This window comes from Candoia aspera, chromosome 1 (assembly GCF_035149785.1).
Source record: "Candoia aspera isolate rCanAsp1 chromosome 1, rCanAsp1.hap2, whole genome shotgun sequence".
Lineage (NCBI taxonomy): Eukaryota > Metazoa > Chordata > Lepidosauria > Squamata > Boidae > Candoia > Candoia aspera.
The window spans coordinates 2562302-2578587 of NC_086153.1; the positions used below are offsets into that span (position 1 = coordinate 2562302).

General features: G+C 48.2%; 1 protein-coding gene across 1 annotated transcript; it reads right to left on the minus strand.

Moving 5' to 3' along the window:
• Positions 1-435: 435 nt before the first annotated feature.
• Positions 436-16041, minus strand: ZSWIM7 (zinc finger SWIM-type containing 7). Its single transcript, XM_063296124.1, has 6 exons — positions 15802-16041; positions 11218-11322; positions 9229-9250; positions 5607-5709; positions 3092-3196; positions 436-1772 (listed from the first exon to the last, which is right to left on the minus strand). The coding sequence occupies exons 2-6, from the start codon at positions 11291-11293 to the stop codon at positions 1665-1667; spliced, it is 414 nt and encodes a 137-aa protein (XP_063152194.1). The 5' UTR covers positions 11294-11322; positions 15802-16041; the 3' UTR covers positions 436-1664.
• Between the last annotated feature and the right edge of the window lie 245 nt (positions 16042-16286).

Consider the following 16286-nt stretch of genomic DNA (forward strand, 5'->3'; position numbering starts at 1 on the left):
TTTACATTTAATTACTTTTAATTCTTGCCTCCGTTACAAGGGCAGGTGTTCAACCTGTGCTGCTGTTTTGGTCTGTGTGTGTGGGGGGGGAAGTATCATTTGTTAAATGTCTTGTTGTCCTTCCTTGCTCCCAAAAGTAAAGTATGGGGCAATGGAGTCGACATTTAATATATGTGATAATTTGGTGTTTTCTATGAAGCTATTACTCTCCCCTCAACCCTTTTTAGAATTAATTTAAGTTTGTCATCAGTTGTTTGATGCTGCTGGTATTCTCATATGGGAAATCATTTTTAAGTAGGCCAGTTATGGTAAAACGGATGTGTTTTTTATTGAAATATTGTGAGTGCAATGGACATAGTTAAGGGGAACTTTTTTTACTCTTAACTAACTTATTGGTTTAAATTGGCAAAGGGGAAGCCTGATTTAAACAATTTCTTTTCTTTTTTTAATAAAATACTTGCCAAAGCAAAACTTTGCTTCCCAATTTACCTGCGTCATTTTCATGCTCACAGACAGATGCCTGAAACTTTTTTGCTGTAGTAAATTTTTAGAGTTTGCCTTTCCTAACCTGATGTCCTGTATTTTGGACTACAACTCCCATCATTTCCATCAAAGATGACCAGTGATGAGCTCAAGGTAATCCACCAGACCTCATGCCATACAGGTAGTCCTCACTTAATGACCACAATTGGGACCAGAATTTTGGCTGGTAAGTGAATTGGTCATTAAACAAATCCAACTTGATCTTACGACCTTTTTGTGGTGGTCGCTAAGTTAATCACATTTCCTCATTGATTCTGCTCACCAGAAGCTGGCTGGGAAGGTTGAAGATGGTGATCCCATGACCACGGGATGCTGAGACAGTCATAAATGCTGTGGCAGTCGTAAATGTGAGGACTGCTTGCAAGTCGTTTTCCCCAGCACTGCTGTATGCCTGAACTGTCACTAAATGAATGGTTGTTAAGCAAGGACTACCTGTGCAGGCAGGGGAATTAGAAATGCAGTTAACAGCCTTGTCCAAGGGCAGGGGCAGAGTGGGCAAAAAAATTGTAACAGAGACCACAACTGCAATTGAAGCCCCACCTATTTTTTTTTACATGCCATGCATGTGTGATGTGCGTAACGAATGGGTGGGGCTTTGATCATGCAGCTGCGGGTGCCATCTGACCTTTTTTTGAACCTCCCTGCAGATGCCCCTGCTTGGCACTAAGCACCCAGGCTCTTCCTACTTTCATCATCTTGGATTTATTATGGTCAGAGCAAAAAGGACATCAAGAAAAAAGAAAGCAGGGTTTTTTTTCCAGCAGCTGAACGCTAAATCTCTGGCTCCCCCCTTTCCTCCTGCAGGCCCCTCTCTCTGCTATTTCAGCAAGGTTTGCGAACGGCATGGGGCCCAGCCTTGGTGACGTTCCAGGTTCCCACTGCCTGCCGGTAGAATTTGTACCCCACTGTCCCCAACAGGGTTGCTCCCATTACGCCGATTAGGAAATGAGATTTGCGTGGTCCGAGTTGCATAAAACTTCGCCGGAGCTGGGACCTCCGAACTGGGGCTTGGGGGTGGTGGAGAGAAGAGGCATTTGTTTGCCAGCCCAGCCCGACTGGGACTCAAGGTGGCGGCTCATGTTTCCTCACCGCCCGGCCTCTTCCGCCATCTCCTCCTGCCTTCATTTCTCTTCGGGGAGCAGCATGGCGGTCAGCTGCTGGTTGGAGATATTTTGCTCCTGGCAGGCCCCGACAGCTCGGCTCAGATACACGGCGAGTAAGTGCTTACACTACCAAAAAACAAAACGAAACAGAGAGGCCGTGTTAGCTGCATGGCGTGAAAGCTGCCCAGTTGGCACAGGAGGAGAAAACTCATCTCTCCAGTTTCCAGTTACCGTGACTTCAGCAAAAAGTCAGGAGGAGTCCGGCCTCCCCTTCTCTAACTAACACATTTTATTCCAAGGCAGAAGCTTTTGCGTTCACAAACTTCTGCCTTGGAATAAAATGTGTTAGTTAGAAAAGGGGCGGCCGGACTCCTCCTGACTTTTTGCCCCCGTAAACCAACACAGCCCTCCTCCTAGAACTTCGGAAGATGCCCAAGAATCGGTTCACCCACCCTGCTATTTTTCAGCTGGGGGGCCCAGGACGGAGCGTGGGAATCTCTGCCTGCAAGTGGCTACCCCCTCTGGCCCCTTTGGAGAGACCCTGCCCTGCCGGTCCCCGCTGTTTCACGCGCACAGGATGTGCTCCAGACTTCACTGTCTTTAGAGGAAATTTCAGGGGGGCTTCGCTCGACCACAATAAACACAACCCCCTTTGATTTCCTAGGGGAGTCCTGTAAGCCTCATTCCCATCAGATTTCTCATACTTAAGCCCTCTTCACCATCCCGCCCAGCCCGCGCTCGCAGGCCCTGCCCTGCCTAAGGACACGGGGTGAGGTTGGTCCTCAGAACCGGGAGGTTTTGACTTTTGACCTGGTTGTCCCCTGACAGTGTCTAGAAGGCAGAAGGCCTGGTCCGCATCTTCTCCCTCTAGCCAGGTGGCCCTAGCAGGGCCCTCTCCAGTAGACTCAGGACAGAAAGCCCCTTAGAAGCTACCTCTTCCACCTCACACTGCGCCCTCCCTCTCTCTCGCCTGCCCTGTTTTTGGCCCATCGAAGTCAACAGCCCAGAACGGCAGGAAGCGCAAGCAGAGACCCTTCGTGCCATGGCTTGGAGGGAAGCCCTGCCAATCATCCGCTTCTTTCGTAGACAGCCCTACATGGAAAAGCTGTGGCAACCCCTTTCCCCTCAGGCCTGGAATGGCCTTTCTCGTCCTGGGGGTGGGGGTGGCGGGGGGGTGGCGGAAATGAACTAAGATCTTCCCTATGCAAAATAGCTTTTCCCCCAGGTAACCAGACCCCACTTCCCCAGCTCTCCAGGACGTCATCTGCTTTCAACACAACTGTTTCCTCCCTTGCAAAAACTGGGCAAAAGACACACAGTGGGGAGAGTGAGTCACTGGCCACCATCGCCTATAGAAGCACATTGCTTCCCTAGCAAGCCCCTGCCTGCCGCCCCCACAGCCAGCCTCCTCCCTGGCAAAGGCCCTCCCCTTCCTGCAAACTCACCACAAGGCTATCTCTTTTCCGCAAAACCGAGAATGCAAAAGCTGGGCAACTGCAGAAGTGGCACGAGGAATAACAAGTGTAGAGTTTGCCCGAGCTGCCAGCCACCTGTGGGTGAAGGAAAATGCATTAATTCTAAAAAGTTTTTTTAAAACATCGGTTCAATCAGGGTTTTTTTAAAAATGGAAGATACACTTCTCTTAGCACAGTAACCTGGTTAATATTATAGGGTGCGTACACACGTTCCTTTATCTAGTTCCCCCCCAACCTGGCAGCCTCGAAGTGTGTTAGACTACAACTCCCATAATTCCCAGGAGAGCAGGTGGGGAGATCCTGCCCTAAGATGGATTTGGGCAGCATGCGCTGGTACCTTGAAAAAATAAATAACTAATAAACCAGGATTCCTCCCACCGTGGATAAATGGCATTCTGGCCTCAAATCAACATGATGGAACGGTCTGATCAATGCCACAGTTGAGGCAATATGCAAAGAAATACACTGCGTTTAGTGGGAAATACATGAATTAGCCCCTTTTTCATTGACTTAAAAGGCTCATGATTCACGTGAATCCGACTTTTTTCTGCCAAAGGAGGAGGGAAGGAGAGGAGCAAAATTATACGCCGCTTGCTGGAGATATAACAGGAGATTCACGGTGGAGAGAAAAAAGGGGGAACAGTTCAAATCTCCATCAGCCACAAAGCTTGCTAGATGCATGTCAGCAGCTGAGGTATTTCCACCCAAACCACCTCAAGGCGCAGGGCTGAAAATAATCCTGCCAACGGGCAGCGATCCACCAGCACTGCCCTCTGTGAGGGGGTGGCTGGGGTGGGGGAATAAATGCCCCCCAAAACAGATGCCTGGAAAACGGCATTCGCAGCCCCGGAATCCTACCCCCGGGGCCGCGGACCCGGTGGCTTCATTTTTTAAAAAGGATTTCCGACAACAGAAACGAGGAGGAATACATATTGACGGAAGCCGTGTCATCTCTTTGGAATTTGGAACCACCTGGGAAGAAAGCCGCCGCTTTGCTAGAACTGGGCACATATATTTTCTTATCTCTGGAGAGACAGGAGAATCCCAGACTGGGTACTGTATCTCTGCCTGCAACATGGCAACTTAGGAAGAAAAGGCCTGGTGACCCCAGCCCCCTTTACGCCAGTGGGGCCCTTCTCAAGCACATGTAGGGGCAGAGTCTTGGTTAGCTGCTGCCCAGACAGAGCCGCCAGCAGAAGGCCCGGCTGGTAATCGGAGACCGGCAGACCCCGTCCTCAAGTCTGTGTTTCCCGTCTCGTCTGCCGTGAAACGAATCCAGCCCTCTTGCCTCTGCGCTTCTCTTTGAGAGCGACAGCCAATATTTCAGCCTGGCAGATTTAATCCACTTATTTCTGCCCTGGGGCGGGCTGCCACAAACACAAGAGGTAATTAAGATGAAAGTCATCTTCAAAAACAAAGTGGAATAAAGGAGATAAATGGACAGAAGCAAAGCGGCAGACTAAAGAAGCCGGGGTGTGTGTGTGTGTTGGGGGGCACAGCTGCCAGGCTTGAAAGAGGAATGTTGCCCTCCCCCCACAAGCAGGGGGGAATGGAGTGGGTTCCCCATCCTTTGAACCACACGGATTTCTCCAGCAGAGCGAACAAGGCTGGGCCTCAGATACAAAAAATGGCTTTTTTTTGTCTGGGAGATTCATCGGCTCTGGTGGCAATCTACTCCTGCCAACAGGGGCATCTTGACTGGGGATGATGGAGGTTGCAGTCAAAAGCCACAGGAGAATTCGCTGATCCTGAACCTTGGACTGGCAGAGGCCCGGTGCTGCTTCCCCGCATCGTGCGGCAAGGGTGGAACAGCTGCCCGTCTGTTCCTGGAGCCACAGAGAATGGCCTTGCACCTGAGACTCCTTTCGCCTCGAGAATCTTCTCCAGACCAAACTATTCAAAACTCTTTCGATTCTCTCTTCTAGGGGTTGGTCTCTAGCTCCTGCCTCTAGGATGCCTCACGAAGCCGTCTATTGGGGGTCTTCCCACAGAGGTGGGAATGAATTCTAAAATGAGAGGCCAACCCTCTCTCTGCCCCAAGACTCTTGAGGACTAGAATCTTAAGAGAAGTTTTTAAGGCAGATTCAGGATTTGCTTTCCCAGGGCTGGGCGATTTGTTCTGCTTTTGTTTGTTTTGCTAGTTCTTATTAGCAGGAAATTGCTCTTAATATCTAACCCAGTGTTTCTCAACCTTGGCAACTTTAAGATGTGTGGACTTCAACTCCCAGAATCCCCCAGCCAGCAAAGCTGTTGAAGAGTTGAAGTCCACACGTCTTAAAGTTGCCAAGGTTGAGAAACAGATCTAACCAACTGCTGGCCAGTACCTCCTGCAAAAATCCCAGAAGTGGATCCTTCTTTTCCAGACTCAAAGCTTCCACATCATAAACTGCTACCAGATTCCTTCTGGTGTTTTGCTCCAAGGAAGTGCATGTTCATGTTCGTTGGTGGGGCTGGGGGGGGGTAGGGGTAGGGGAAGGGGCTGTACCTGGTATACCATCCTCCCGCTTGGAGACACCAACCGTGTGACCGACTGGCGATCCACCAAGTCCAGGGCAGGGACAACTGGCGCTCCGAAGACGAACCTCAGCCTAGGAAGAAGGGAGTGTGAAAAGGTCTAAAGTCCCCCTCCCCGCTGAACCAACTCCTCCTGTTCTGAAGATGCCTTTAAAACTTGGGGCAACCCTTCTTCAAAATGGACGTTCAGTATTTTTTATTTTTTAAGACAGTAGATAGAAGAAAAGGTTTCGGGGCCAGAGGGGAGCCTGGAGTTTTTTTTTTTTTATCTGCCTCCAGCAATGAATGAAGCCATCATCATCCCTGCTCCCTCGAGCAATCGTAGGGTTGCACAAGAGGGAAGTTATAAGCTCCCCAGGCAGAAAGACAGAGCAGAAGAAATCACAGTAATGTATTTAATTCATTTGATGGGCGTTATTCCCAGCCTCTTCTCCTGGGGTTCAAGCAGTCTGATGTGGGAGTCTCCTTTTAATCTCGATCCACTCCCACAAATACGGAGGTACGTCAGATTGGGAGCGTGTGATTACCCCACTGCATTTCCTTAATCGGGAGCCCATGAGTATGGTGTGGCAAGCAAGGTAGTGTGGCAAACAAAATTGACCCTAAAGAACTTACAGTAGCGCAGAGGAAGGAACAGGAAGGAAAGCAGGCTTGAGCTCAGCCGCTTTCCTGGTCACATGCAATGAGTAACCGCTTCGGCCAGGAAACCAGAGAGGGAAATGTGGAAGTTGGTCTGCTGCTCCTTGGGGCTTCTGTTTTCCTATCAAGCAAGGCCAGAGCAGGTGTCTGGCGGGCAAGGGACTTCGCCGGAATTGCTGGCTTGAGACGCGCTACGGCTTGGCAAAGTTGGGAAAACTGCCCATCACAGAACACCTGACTTGCTAGGGATGCCACTCCTTTGCGGCGTTGGTTCCACTTAGTAAGAGGATGCAACGAGTGAGCGTAACGGGTTAGGAAGCTTAGCCATTCTTTTAGGCTCGCAGGTTGCGTCAGCTTGGGACCGGACAGGAGGTATCGCGGCGTGCAAGGTGTGACTGGCAAGCCGCATCGAACGTGCCATGCTGCAGCGCTAAAAGCTGAAATGGAGGCGGCAGCCATGGGCAGCAATGGGGCCTGTTTAAAAACAGCATCCGATTTTCTATTCCAGGAAGGGGAGATCTAATTCCATCCCGGCCTCCAGGACAGGACTCAGAGGATTTGAAATGCGGAAAAGAACAGCTGACCCTAATCTGGACATCAGACCTGCTCAAGGCCTGGCAGATGGACCTGACCTCGAGAGCAGAGGAAGGTTAGCAGATAATCCTTTCCGTGGAGCAAGGGGACAGGAGACTGATGCGCAACGGCTGATTTTAAAAAGCGGCAGGATCCCTGGCCATCCTGAACGATGGCGCTTACGAAGCCAGGATCTGCTCCTTCGCCCTCTCCTTTCCAGCTGCGCTCCTGAAAAGGCCTTTTGTCTTTGCATCACCAGGAAGTTGGAACAGATGCTGGGAGGGAAACAGACCGGGGAGACGTGGGGAATGGAAGGAGGATGGACCATATGCTGGCTCTGGGGTCTGAGCTGCCTTTCAGCACATCAGCTAGCCTCCTATTTGGGCAAGCGGTGACAGGCGGGAGTGAGAACCATGCAGGCCCTTGACGCAGGTCTCTCTCTGCTTGGGAGGTGCCCATTCCCTGGGAATCCTCAAATCTTTCCCCCGCCCCACCAATCTTAATACAGCCTTTCCACCATGAGGTTTTGTCCCAAACTGCAGAAAACCGGGCACAGAATTTTACAGGAGCGTTAATCACCAGCTGCAAAAAGCAGCCTGCCCATTTTTAAAAATGAAAACAAACCTTTCCGATCGATAGCCCATGCCTTACTGACAAAGACTTTCCAAGTGGTTGAAAATAAAAAGACTCGGTGTTCTTTTTTAAAATGTAAAATATTCTGAAAGTATTGGCTACATGAGGACTAGAAACTTTATTTTTATTTAGGGAAGGCCGAACAACAACCAGCAGACAGCTGCTCAAGCGCTTGGTGTGCCTACATAATGTTATACTCAAAGGTGATGCCTGAAACTTTTTTTGCCCTCGGTGGCTTGGAACGGTAGGCAGTCCTCGGCAAGCAATTTCACATACGTATCTGCAGGGCATGGTCAAAAAAGTCAAGATGGTGGCCACGATGGTGCAATTGAAGCTCAACGGGTGGAGCTGCAATGCACACCGGTGTGGAGGCCATATTGACTTTTTTGGCCACACCCTGCAGGCGCCCCCCGTTTGTGTAATTAAGTTACGCAAGAAGAGATCTACAAGGAAGGAAATGGGGAGTCGGATCCACCAAGTAAAGCGATTCCTTGATGCACACCTTAAAACCCACATGCAGCTAATGTGCCAACCACAGACACTTCCCTGTTACGTGGGCCTTTGCAGCTAACTCTCGAAAAACGACATCCGAAGGGCTGAGAGCTGGCACGGCCGTTGCAAAAGCCGCGTGCAATGACCGAAGGCCGCCGTCCCTGAAGCAAACGCTGCCGAACGCAGCGGGGGCTTACTTCTGAGCAAACAAAAGGTTTAACTGCCTGGTAACACTGCCCCGTTGCAGCCCCACCTTCGCTTTCAAACCCTGGCTGCAGTTCTCGTGCAGAAGCCCACAATGGAGAGCAGCAGAATTTTTTTACCAGAATACAAACACAAGGCTCTGAATTAGGAGCCGCCCCAGCGCTGGGCCCTTCCTCTGGCCGGAAACACCTGCTCAAGCCCATCCCAGCCCACTTGTGCCTCTTTTCGGTGGCTGTTTGCAAAGCGATGGGGAGCTGCAACGGGAGGAGGAGGAGGGTGACAGAGGAAAAGAGAGAACATCAGGGCTGCGGGAATGCTGGACCAAGGGGGACTGTCACCTCTCCAGGGCTGATGATAAAATTTGGGCTGCCATAGCCAAAAGAGGCTGTTCTCTCGGCCAACTGTCACCCCCTTTCTGCAAAACGGGGTAATAACCATGGCTACTTCCCAGCCTTACTGCTCTTAATCAGAGTCCAGGAGGCAGCGGCAGGCTGTGAGAAATTTAGTCTGTCCAAGAAAACTCCAAAATTATGATCTGTCCTGCCTTGCCAAAGTTACTGCTCCCTCCAGATCAGCTTCCCCCCAAAACTTTCTCCTTTTGGCATCAGATGCAACTGGAGGGGGCAGGGATGAGCATCCCGTCACGTAGCTCTGGTTCTTAAATGGCCACCTTCTCTCAAAGGCGACTAGGTCATTCCCCCTTTTATTAGTTTATTCATTACACTTCCTTCCCGTTGCAGGCGTGCAGCATCCCCAGCTCCCAAAGGAATTGTGAGGCTTCAGGCTTCTTCTGTCTCAAAGGGCCAGCTGGGCAGACAAGCAGTGGGACCGTTTCAGACAGAAGGAAATTCTTCGCCTTCCGCAGTCAAAACCCAAACTGTGACGGGCTCAAGATGGAAGCACGCCTGCGGTTTTCCTTTAGGAGAGAAACGCGGCCTTCTGGGGCTCTTGGGAAAGCACTATAAGAGGGTGTTTTGTGTTTAGATGCTGGTCCTCATTTCAAAGCAAAAAGAGGGTGGATTAAAAAAAATAAAAGCAGTGAAAGTACTCACGCCAGGAGCTGGTCATCTGAAACTGGAAAAAAAAAGAAAAGAAAGAAAGCAATGTTAATTTCTGACCAAGGTCCTAGGCAGAGGTATCGTTTACAAGGTGGATCCTAATTGACTAAAATAGTGTTTCTCAACCTTGCAACTTGAAGATGTCTGGACTTCAACTCCCAGAATTCCCCAGCCAGCAGAAGTTGACAAGCAGACAGCACTGATTTGGATGGATTGACCTGTTCTGAAGGAGTTTTCTGGGTTCTTAGGGGCAGCTTAAGGCAAGCTATGTCATGGTTGGCTGGGGAATTCTGGGAGTTGAAGTCCACATGTCTTCAAGTTGCCAAGGTTGGGAAACACTGGACTAGAATAATCCAGACAATTTGAGTAAGTTGGCAAGCAACTTTGAAATCACACCGGTAAAATGAAGAAAGCTTCATTGGAAGGAAATCAGTTTTCTCACGAAAGGAACGAGCAACACTCTGTTCCTGAAAGCTATTTGAGAGTCATTTGGGGATTCTGCAGCCATTCACATCACTTGGCACTTGAATAGGCCACCCCGTGGCAGCCCTGATTAAAAAACAAAAACAAAAAACCCCAACTGGATTCCCTACAGCAGAGGAGAGCAACCGCAAGTCCTCCCCCAGGGCCCTGAGATTACATGGCTGAATTTCTGGAATCTGATTCCCCCATTCTTTGCCTTGAAAAATTTGGGCACACCACCCCAAAATCTGCAAAACGGGGCTGCTGAAATGGACAAGTGACTGCTGCAAAGTTCCAGAGTTGGGGGAGTGTTTGAGGGATTTAAGGGTGGCAGTAAGAGTGGGATGTCTAAGGAGCCACTCACTCCCATTCCTACTCCTTGCTTCCTCCTGAGTGCCCCCCCCCACAAAAAACAAGCAAACAAGGGGCTGAAAGAGGCCACCCAGCCCACCTGCCCTTGAGAGAGGCGTGAGATTTGAATACCGCGTGTATTCTTAGCTGGGATATGGCCCTCGTTCTGCCACAGAATTATTACTATCCTTAATATACTGTTTACAACAGATGTGGGCTAGGGAAGTGGCTTTCATTGGCCAGCTGATTGAAGAAGAGGATTTGCCTTTCGTATAACTTATGAACATCCAGAGCCAGAAAGTGCACTTGGTTTGTCCAGCCAAGGCATCTCTCAGAAGGTCAGTGCTACCTTGGCAGATTCCAAAAAGCTAAACCGAGTCTGGTTTGGTGAGTGCTTGGAGGTGAGGCCACTAGGTGATGCCACAGCTGTAGACTTGACTGGCAGGTCCAAAGACCCCCCCCAAGATGGTGGCAAACCCCTTCCAGATAGTTGCTGAAAAACCAGCATGTTGAGATGTGTCCAGCTCTGTCAAGGTCAGCTTGGAGACATTTCTCTCACTCATCAAGAACGGTAGTTTGATTTCAGCCCATTTTCTTTTCAATCCGTTCCGTCGTGTCCGATTCTCAGACGCTGCCTGGACAAGGCCCCTGCAGTTTCCTTCGCAGGATTTTCAGAAATGCTTTGCCCTTGCCTCTTTCCTAGGGCTGAGAGAGACTGACTGGCCCGAGGTCACCCAGCTGGCTTCGTGCCCAAGGCAGGACCAGAACTCACCGCCTCCCAGTTTCTAGCCTGATGCCTTCACCACGATGCCAAACGGGCTCTTTCAGCCCATTAGTTTTACTAATAAACCCGCCGGTTCAACAGGAACCACAGAGGATAAAGTACAGACACTTGGAGCACAGAATTTATTCTCTGAGGCTTATTGAAATAGTTTCCTAATCCATCATACAGAGCATAATATGTCCTCCTTGTCTGTTGAAAGCAGCAGCCAAGAGAAAAATCATTTGCGCCACTATGACCCTCTTACAGAGAATGATCCCACTTTCCCTAAAGCTTTGGCACTCTCTGCTGGTCACCAGCAGGGATTTTAAGTGTTCCCTTGTGGCTCTGTTTTACAGCCAGCTTCCAAAGGGACACCAGGGGGGAGTGGATAGATCTCAACCACATACCCTGGGAGGTCTCACGGAAAGCTCTCTGTATCTCCTGCAGCAATTCTTCTGCTACAGCAGGCAGGGCAGCATCCATCTCGAGAGCAGGGCATGGGTCTCTTTCCCCTGGCAGGGGAAAAAAAAAAGCACGGGATTGTAATGAAGGAAATAAGAAACCATTTATTTTAACTGAGCAAGAGAGACAGAGACAGAAAATCCCTCACCACCTATTTGTCCTTAATGAATCTCATGTTTTGTTTCTTTTTCATTAAAAGGGAAGAATTTTCAGACATCCTCCAAGTGCTGAGAGCATTTCTGGAACACCAAGAACCTCCCTTGTTTATTAAGTGTCATCCTTATTCCACAGCCTCTAAGGCCAGGTGGTTTTAATAATAATGATGATGATAGTAAGAATAAAAATTCCTCACCCCCATGAACCAGACATGGCCTGCAGATCAACTCTGCCTTCTCATTATCTGGGCCACAATGAAAAAAGATTAACAGGAAGGGACAACGTGCAGAGTCTGGTCTTGCAGGTTTTCTCCCTAATAGAGGGAGGAGGTGAAATCACTTTGGGAGCTGAAACCGATTTGACTGGGAGCCTAAACCCCGATACCTTTTGTCAGTTTCTGGCTGCTTGTTTTTGTCCACCAGATGACCTAAGTACTTTCAAAAGTGGAGAGGCGGCGATGTGAATCACCTGCTAAATATCTACATGCAGGGCTGTTGTTAAGAGCTGGGACAATGAGGAGGAGGCAAGGTAGAAATGGAGTAAAGTGATTCATTACAGATGCAGTCCACAGATGATCCACCTAATTATAGGTTCATAAAAATTGATCTTTTAATTACCGTATTTAGCTAAAAGGAAGACAGCCATGCATTTACGATAATCTTCAACCCCCAAAGCAAAGATTAAAAAGCAAAACTTTGCCTGCCCTTCTCCTGTCCTCTCAGCAAAATCCAAAATAACCCTCCCATTTGAGAGAGGGAGGGAGAGAGGCACCTAATCTTTATATATCATGTCATTATGTCAAACTAGGCTGGTTGCGAGAGAGTGTGAAACTGTCAAGAGTTCCTACGATTCCTCCCAAGGCAGATGCACCTCAAAATGTATGTGCTTCAACCCACATGAGTCTGGGTGGGCCCTGTTAATTTTCTTGTGAATGCCTCCCCTTGGGAGCCAGCTATTAAACTGCTGTTTTCTGGGACAACTTTGAGTGAACAAGGAAGGAAGCAAGGAGAGAAGAGGAAACAGGGAAAGGGGAAGGGAGGGAGGGGAGGAAAGGGAAGAGAATGTAAGAGGGGAGATTGGGCATCTGGCAGCACCTCATCACCAAACTCATTCCTAGGATTTTAGGAAGGGGCCAGGTATCAGCATCACCCACTTGTCTCCTCCCTCCCTCTCTCCCTCCCTTCCTGAAAAAATCCATTAAGGCAAAGAGAGAGTAACGCATAACGCCCAAAACATCCAAAGTTAATGCGGTTTTGCCTGTCTGCTCCTTAAAAAAAAAAAGGAAAGGGGAAGGGGGAAGGGGGAAGGGGAAGGGGAAGGGGAAGAGATCCAGTGCTTTGGTCAACTGCTGCCACCCCACTATCTGTCCCCCAAGAGAGAGGTCTTGATTATTTAAAGATGTTGCATGCTTGGCAAATGGACAGCTGTAATTCTGGCAGCAGCAGAAGCCGGAGATCCTGGGAGTGTGACCTCTGGGGATATTAATAATTGGGATGCACAGACAGAAGCCTGGCGCGAGCCTCCGTTTTCTTCTCCTACCAGCCAGCAAAACAGAGGCAGAGACGTATCCCTCAAAAACCATCAAGTTCTTGGAACAAACAAAAAATGCCCCTCAGGGGAGGCGACAAAATGGGGGACAATCTTTTCAAGACGAGGCAGGGAATAAATGACTTTTCTCATTGGGAGTTCTTTTTGCACTGGGTGTTTTGAGTTCAGGCCGAAGAAAAAAAGCTCTGAGATTGGCATCTGGCTAAAGAAACGGAAGCGAAATGATTATGTTAAGATGCAATCCTTTCGGTGTTGGTCTGAGAGTCACAACTGGCAGCACCTGGCTAAGCAGGGTGGGGATGAACTAGATGTGGACGGGAGACCACAAGGAAATCCTGGGACTATAAACTAGACTGGGGAGTTTAAAACAAAACACAGAGAAAGGCAGTGACAAATCACCTGTTGTTATTGCCAAGAAAATGGTATGTCCACAAAGTCACCAAGAGTTGAGCTCAACTCAAAGACTTTTTAAGGATGGTGAAATCATGAAACTCTTTTTCTAAGTATTACATCATATTAGACCAGTGTTTTTCAAACTCAGCAACTTTAAGAGGTGTGGATGTCAACTCCCAGAATTCCAGCATGCTGGCTGGGGAATTCTGGGAATTGACGTCCATGCATCTTATAAGCTGCCGAGTTGGGAAAACACTATATTAGACCAACTAACTGATAATAATCTATACAAGGGGCAAAAAAGGCCTAAAGAAAAAGGTAATTATGTTAATTGTGATTAACAACATTGTGATGGGTTGGATTATTTATTTATAACCCGCCTCTCCTCTACAATGGCTGCATCATCCAATCCATTAACCCTTCCTTGGTTTAACAGGGTTGCCTGGTTCAGATAACTACAGTAATGTTGGGTTCCTGTAATGCACTGAAGCCGAGACTTTTTAGCCTTTCAGCAAAAATTAGGAGCCCAAATTACTCACTGGTTTCGGCCAAGGAGACGCCCCTGCACTAAGCCATGTTTGGTTTACTTGGGTATTTGTGGAGTGAGGGGAGAGGAAGTTTGTGATCCCCCCAAATCATGACAGTGTTGCATTTAAAACTCAGCCCCCCAAGTTTGGTGTGGAGCTGATAAAAAAACCTTGGTCCCTGAATCTGGGAGAGAGACTAAATTTGCAAAGTGGCTTTTTCCACCCCTCCCGACTGCAAGAATCATGAGAACTTCAGGCAAAGAGAAAAGCATTTATTAAGGGGGGGCAGTCTTTTTATAGAGTACAGAAACAAATGATACATACATTCAGTATGTGTGATGCATCAGAAAGCAACAAACCAAACAATAAAAGACATTCATTAGACATGAGAATTAAACAATAGAAAATGTTGATCCTAGACAACATTCCACAAATGGCAAATTTATGGGTTTCGTCAAGTTTGTATCTTTCTTATACTTGCAACTGGATTCCAGGACTTCCAGAATACACTCCCTATTGTTTAGGTCAGTGTTTCTCAACCTTGGCAACTGTAGATGTGTAGAGTTCAACTCCCAGAATTCCCTAGCCAGCCCTGCTGGCTAGGGAATTCTGGGAGTTGAAGTTCACCCTCTTGCCATGCTAAAATGCTAATATCACCTTTATTAAAAAGCTAATAATTAAGCTTAAAATTCCAGGTAACAACCTCATCATGTAAAGGACCAAATGATGTTGTTTGCATCACTGGTGCAATGATGCCATGGTGTGTGTGAAATCATCGTGGCTCCTACATTTGCTTGAAACTGGTCTCTTGAATAAAGCAGAATTAGCCAAGTCTGCACGACTTGGAGTGGTGCAGCATATTATTTAATTTATTTATTTAATTTATTTATCAAATTTTTATCACCACCCATCTTCCCCCACAGGGAGGCACTCTGGGCAGTTTACAACAAAACAACATTTAAAATTCAATGTCTATATAAATACAATTATAAATATATAAATATAAATAGACAATAAAATATAATACGTAATAAATTATTACACTAATAAAATATTAGTTTAATAATAATAATAATAATAATGTGGTGTAATAAGGCCTCTAGGCTCAGTCCCCATAATCCCCTGCCAGCACTACATATATAAGTATTAAAAAAAGGGAACTAGACACTCCACCATTCTTATAATAAAAGGAGTGGCAGCAGCAGCCTCGAAAGTTTTGGCCTTTAATGACTCCAAAGGACAGTTTCTATTTTTACTATTTTGCTAACTCAAAAAGGAAGCCTTAAAGGCCCAAAGTGAGTCCATCCATCCACTAGCGTTTATACCCTGTAACCTTGTAGAGCAGTGTTTCCCAACTTTGGCAATTTAAAGATATCTGGACTTCAACTCCCAGAATTCCCCAGCCAGCAACTCCCAGAATTCCCCAGTCAGCTGGGGAATTCTGGGAGTTGCTGGCTGGGGAATTCTGGGAGTTGAAGTCCAGATATCTTTAAGTTGCCACGGTTGGGAAATACTGTTGTAGAACATGCAAGTTCCAAACGTGGAGATGGAAAGCAGCAGCGCCGACGTCAAGCGCGCGCGGGCGAAGTTAAAGGCATGTGACGCTCAATACGGCATATTCTGCGCATGTGCACAGTAGAATGAACCAAGAGATAGAAAAGAGTTAGAGTGAACTTCCAATATCTGAGGGCGCGACAACCAAGTTTCCGATATTTGGGAAGTAATTACTAAGCCTGCTTCTCTCTCAGACAGATAAATATGATCAGCCACAGCTAGCATTTTAATAGTTTTTGATATGCAGCGTTCAAACGTCCCGGAAGACCTCGATCCACAACCACTCTAAGGAAGTAGTCTATGGATTCGGCGCGGAACTCACGTGGCCGAACGTCCCCTGTTTTCGCTTACCTCTCCGATCACGTGCCGAGGGAGCGACGTCGCCGTCGTTGTCAAGGTCACCCTTCTTCTCCTCCTCTTCTTAAAGGGCCATGTCTCTCTTGCTGCGGCTGCCTCAGCGAGGCCTCGTCACGGCCGCCGTGGCGACTAGACACCGCCTGACGCAAGCGAGGCCCCGGCCGGGCAGAAACGGAGGCCACTGCCGAGGGACGCCCCGCCGAGCGGCAGCGGGAGGAGCGGTCACCGTTGGCAGCGGCCTTAGCCTATGGGGTAAAGGGGGTGTGTCTAGTTTCCACCGATGGGCGGGGGCTATCACCAAGGTGGGCGTGGTTTCGCTTTGTGGGCGGGGCCTCGCGGGCATAAGAGGAATGGCGGTCTTAACGTGCTTTGAATTAATTATTGCGACTGAGGCTTATAGTGTTTCTATTAATTATTATTCCATTAAATTATTAATTAAGACAACAGCACCCTGAAAAGGAATCCGTGTGTCAGAAAAG